This window comes from Lipotes vexillifer, unplaced genomic scaffold, assembly GCF_000442215.2.
Source record: "Lipotes vexillifer unplaced genomic scaffold, Lipotes_vexillifer_v1.1 C27210178, whole genome shotgun sequence".
Lineage (NCBI taxonomy): Eukaryota > Metazoa > Chordata > Mammalia > Artiodactyla > Lipotidae > Lipotes > Lipotes vexillifer.
Window position 1 is genome coordinate 1 of NW_006772959.1, and position 2,641 is coordinate 2,641.

Sequence of the window (2,641 nt, forward strand, 5' to 3'; positions counted from 1 at the left end):
GGTTGGGGGGGTGGGGTTGGGACGCAGCCGGTATGTGGTCACGCCCTGTGTTCGTGTATAACGTAGTGAATGCGTGTCGTACATGTGCTCTCATGGGAAGCCGCGCAGGCAGCGCCCTGCTTCCCAGATGGTCCCTGCGGTGGATGGAGCCCCGAGCGGCCTCCCGCCGCCCTCAGCACGGCGACTCCACATAGTCGTTGTCCAGCCCGCGGCGGAAGCGTGCGGTCAGGGAGCGGCTGATGACGATGACGCGGGGGGCCATGCAATCCTCCCTCCTGTGCAGGACGTTCCAGATGAGCATGGCCGCAGCCAGGGTGGCCAGCAGGCAGGCCCCGATGTTCAGGTAGCAAGACCAGGACAGGTTGGTGTACGGGCCGATTCTGTAGAACGTCACCAGCCCGATGACCAGAACAAAACCTGCAGACGAAGGACAGGGTGAGATGGAGCAGGGGAGGCCGCGGGTCCAGCCATGGGGCCACTCCCGTTTCTCCTCCCACCCAACCCTGTCCTCCTGGGGCTGAGAGCCCAGCTCCACTCGGTGCTAGTGCCTTGGGGTCAAGCTGAATTTTATGGGACCTTTGGGTCTGGTGGCTGTTGCGGGGGCTGTCTGCTCAATCCTGACCCTGGATGGTCATAGGGGCTCACATGCTTCCTGTGACCTGGCAGGTGTCAGGCCACTTCCTTGGCTGCCCTCCCCATGGAGGTGACACTGACACCCACTTCCTCACCCCGAACAGTCCAGCGGTAACTCCGTGGAAGGTCCACTCTGGCTTATAAACGCCTAATTCATTCAAAGTGAAAGCAAACGCAGATATTTTCTAAGTCTTACCTTGAAACAACTCAGATTTGTATTTAACTTAGTTTGAATTCCTATTTTTAAGAGTTTTCTTATTCTTAGTGTTTGCTTCCGGAGGAAATATTTTCTTTCAAAACCTGAGACAGCGGAGGGCCTGCACATTTGGGGTGGGGGGAGTGGAGGGGGGAGCCGAACTGTGGCTGAATAGACTCGGCTGGTTCTAGAATGTCCCCCTCACCCACCCGGTCCCATGCGGGTCTCCCTCCGTCCCCTCCTCTCTCCAGGTGACACGGGGGGTCCAGCACTGTGCACAGCATCCTGTGTGGACTCAGTTAAGTCGACCATGTCCTCTCTCGGTCAGCTGTTAATACTGTCACATCATCACTTCCATAGTTGTATCTTTAAGGAGCTCCAAAGACTTGATTTTATTAGTTGTTACAATAGGAAAACCAGGATTTCGCACCCAAGATCTGTCAGCTAGGCTAACAGGGCACTGATGTTTGAAAGAGTTCAGGTCTGAATCTGGGCTGGAACCCCTGATGGCTGGTTCAGGGCAGAGGCCTCTCTTCCATTGCCCCATCCCACCCCGTCCTTCTGAGTCTTGTTGAAAGAAGGCACAACAAGCTGGCAAAAAATGCCCAAAGACATAGTGAAAACAAGGGAACACATAAAGTACTTTCATTTGCATTACACAAAACACAGGTCCTAACTCCTTCCCTCACTAACGCAAAACTCGGGTGGCACAAAATCGTGGGCAGAGGATGTACTCCTAGCTGGGAGAGCGGAATGCCAGAAGTTTCTTTTCGCCAGTGTGCATGACAAACAGAATTAGTTATTTTTAACAGAAAGGAAGTATCGAGAAGCTTTCCATGTATAAAAAGCTCCACAAAGTACCATAGAGAATTAGCACAGGGATTAGTCACCATCACCATTGTTTAGGACACGACCAGGGCAGTTAAATGTTTAATTCATACTTTCTGGAAGGCGCAGAAATGCTTCCAGAATGCTTGCGTTTCTAGAAAACTCCAGCCTGTGCCCCAGCACTAAGTCATGACACAGCTATTAGAATCGTCAGCGGGCATCACTGCTGCCCTTTGCTCTGGGGCCACGCCAGGTCATACATGATCTGGTTTCCTGAGGAAAGCCAGGAGGCCACAGGGAGTGGGGGACCAGCATGAACAGATGTGCAGATGTCACAGTGCAGGGCAGGTGGAGGGGCTGCAGCGGGCAGTTCAGCCTGGCCAGAGCCCAGGGCAGGAGACGAGACAAGTCCAGGAGGGGCTGGGAGTCCTGTCTGGACCACGCTGGGCCCTCGAGGGCCTCTGTCCTCCTCAGGCATGTTAGGTTCCAAGAAATTGACTCACCCTGGTCACCACAGCAGAGGGTGGGGCTCCCTGGGCCACCTAGCCAAGGGGTTTGATGATCTCAGGGAGTGGGGTCGGAGGAGCAACAGGCCACATGCACCAGCCTCCTGGCTTCAGCACAGACCTGCAGCGTCATCCATCAGAAGGGAACGGGCGAAGGAGCTGGACTTCTGCACAGCCTCCAGGGCCATCGGCTATCTGACATGGGGATGGTTTGCATCACTGAGAACAGAAGACGTTGAATTTACTGCAAGGCCGTCCAGTGGAGACTTGGGAATTGTGAGACCCCGACCTGGACAGGGCCTGACTGAGGAAAGCACGGGGCATGCCAGCAGGGCACACACATGGCCCTGGGACCCGCGACCCACTCCCAGGACTGCGCCCGAGTGAGACCCTGCTTGTCACAGGTCACAGGAAACATGACTGGGACCCCACATCAGAGCATCTGAAATGCGCATCCTCGGAGACGAGGTGCTGGGCC

At 55.4% G+C, this 2,641-nt stretch overlaps 1 protein-coding gene across 1 annotated transcript; it reads right to left on the reverse strand.

Annotated features, from left to right (window-relative positions):
* Positions 1-172: 172 nt before the first annotated feature.
* LOC103075783 (transmembrane protein 204-like) lies at positions 173-2,351 on the reverse strand. Its single transcript, XM_007447958.1, has 2 exons — positions 2,285-2,351; positions 173-417 (listed from the first exon to the last, which is right to left on the reverse strand). The coding sequence occupies exons 1-2, from the start codon at positions 2,349-2,351 to the stop codon at positions 173-175; spliced, it is 312 nt and encodes a 103-aa protein (XP_007448020.1).
* Positions 2,352-2,641: the final 290 nt, after the last annotated feature.

Excerpts from the sequence above, each read along its gene's own strand:
- LOC103075783 (XM_007447958.1), bottom strand. The coding sequence starts at position 2,351 with ATGGCCCTGGAGGCTGTGCAGAAGTCCAGCTCCTTCGCCCGTTCCCTT. Across the intron at positions 418-2,284 it reads TCTGATGGATGACGCTGCAG|GTTTTGTTCTGGTCATCGGG; the intron begins GTCTGTGCTGAA and ends CTTCGTCTGCAG.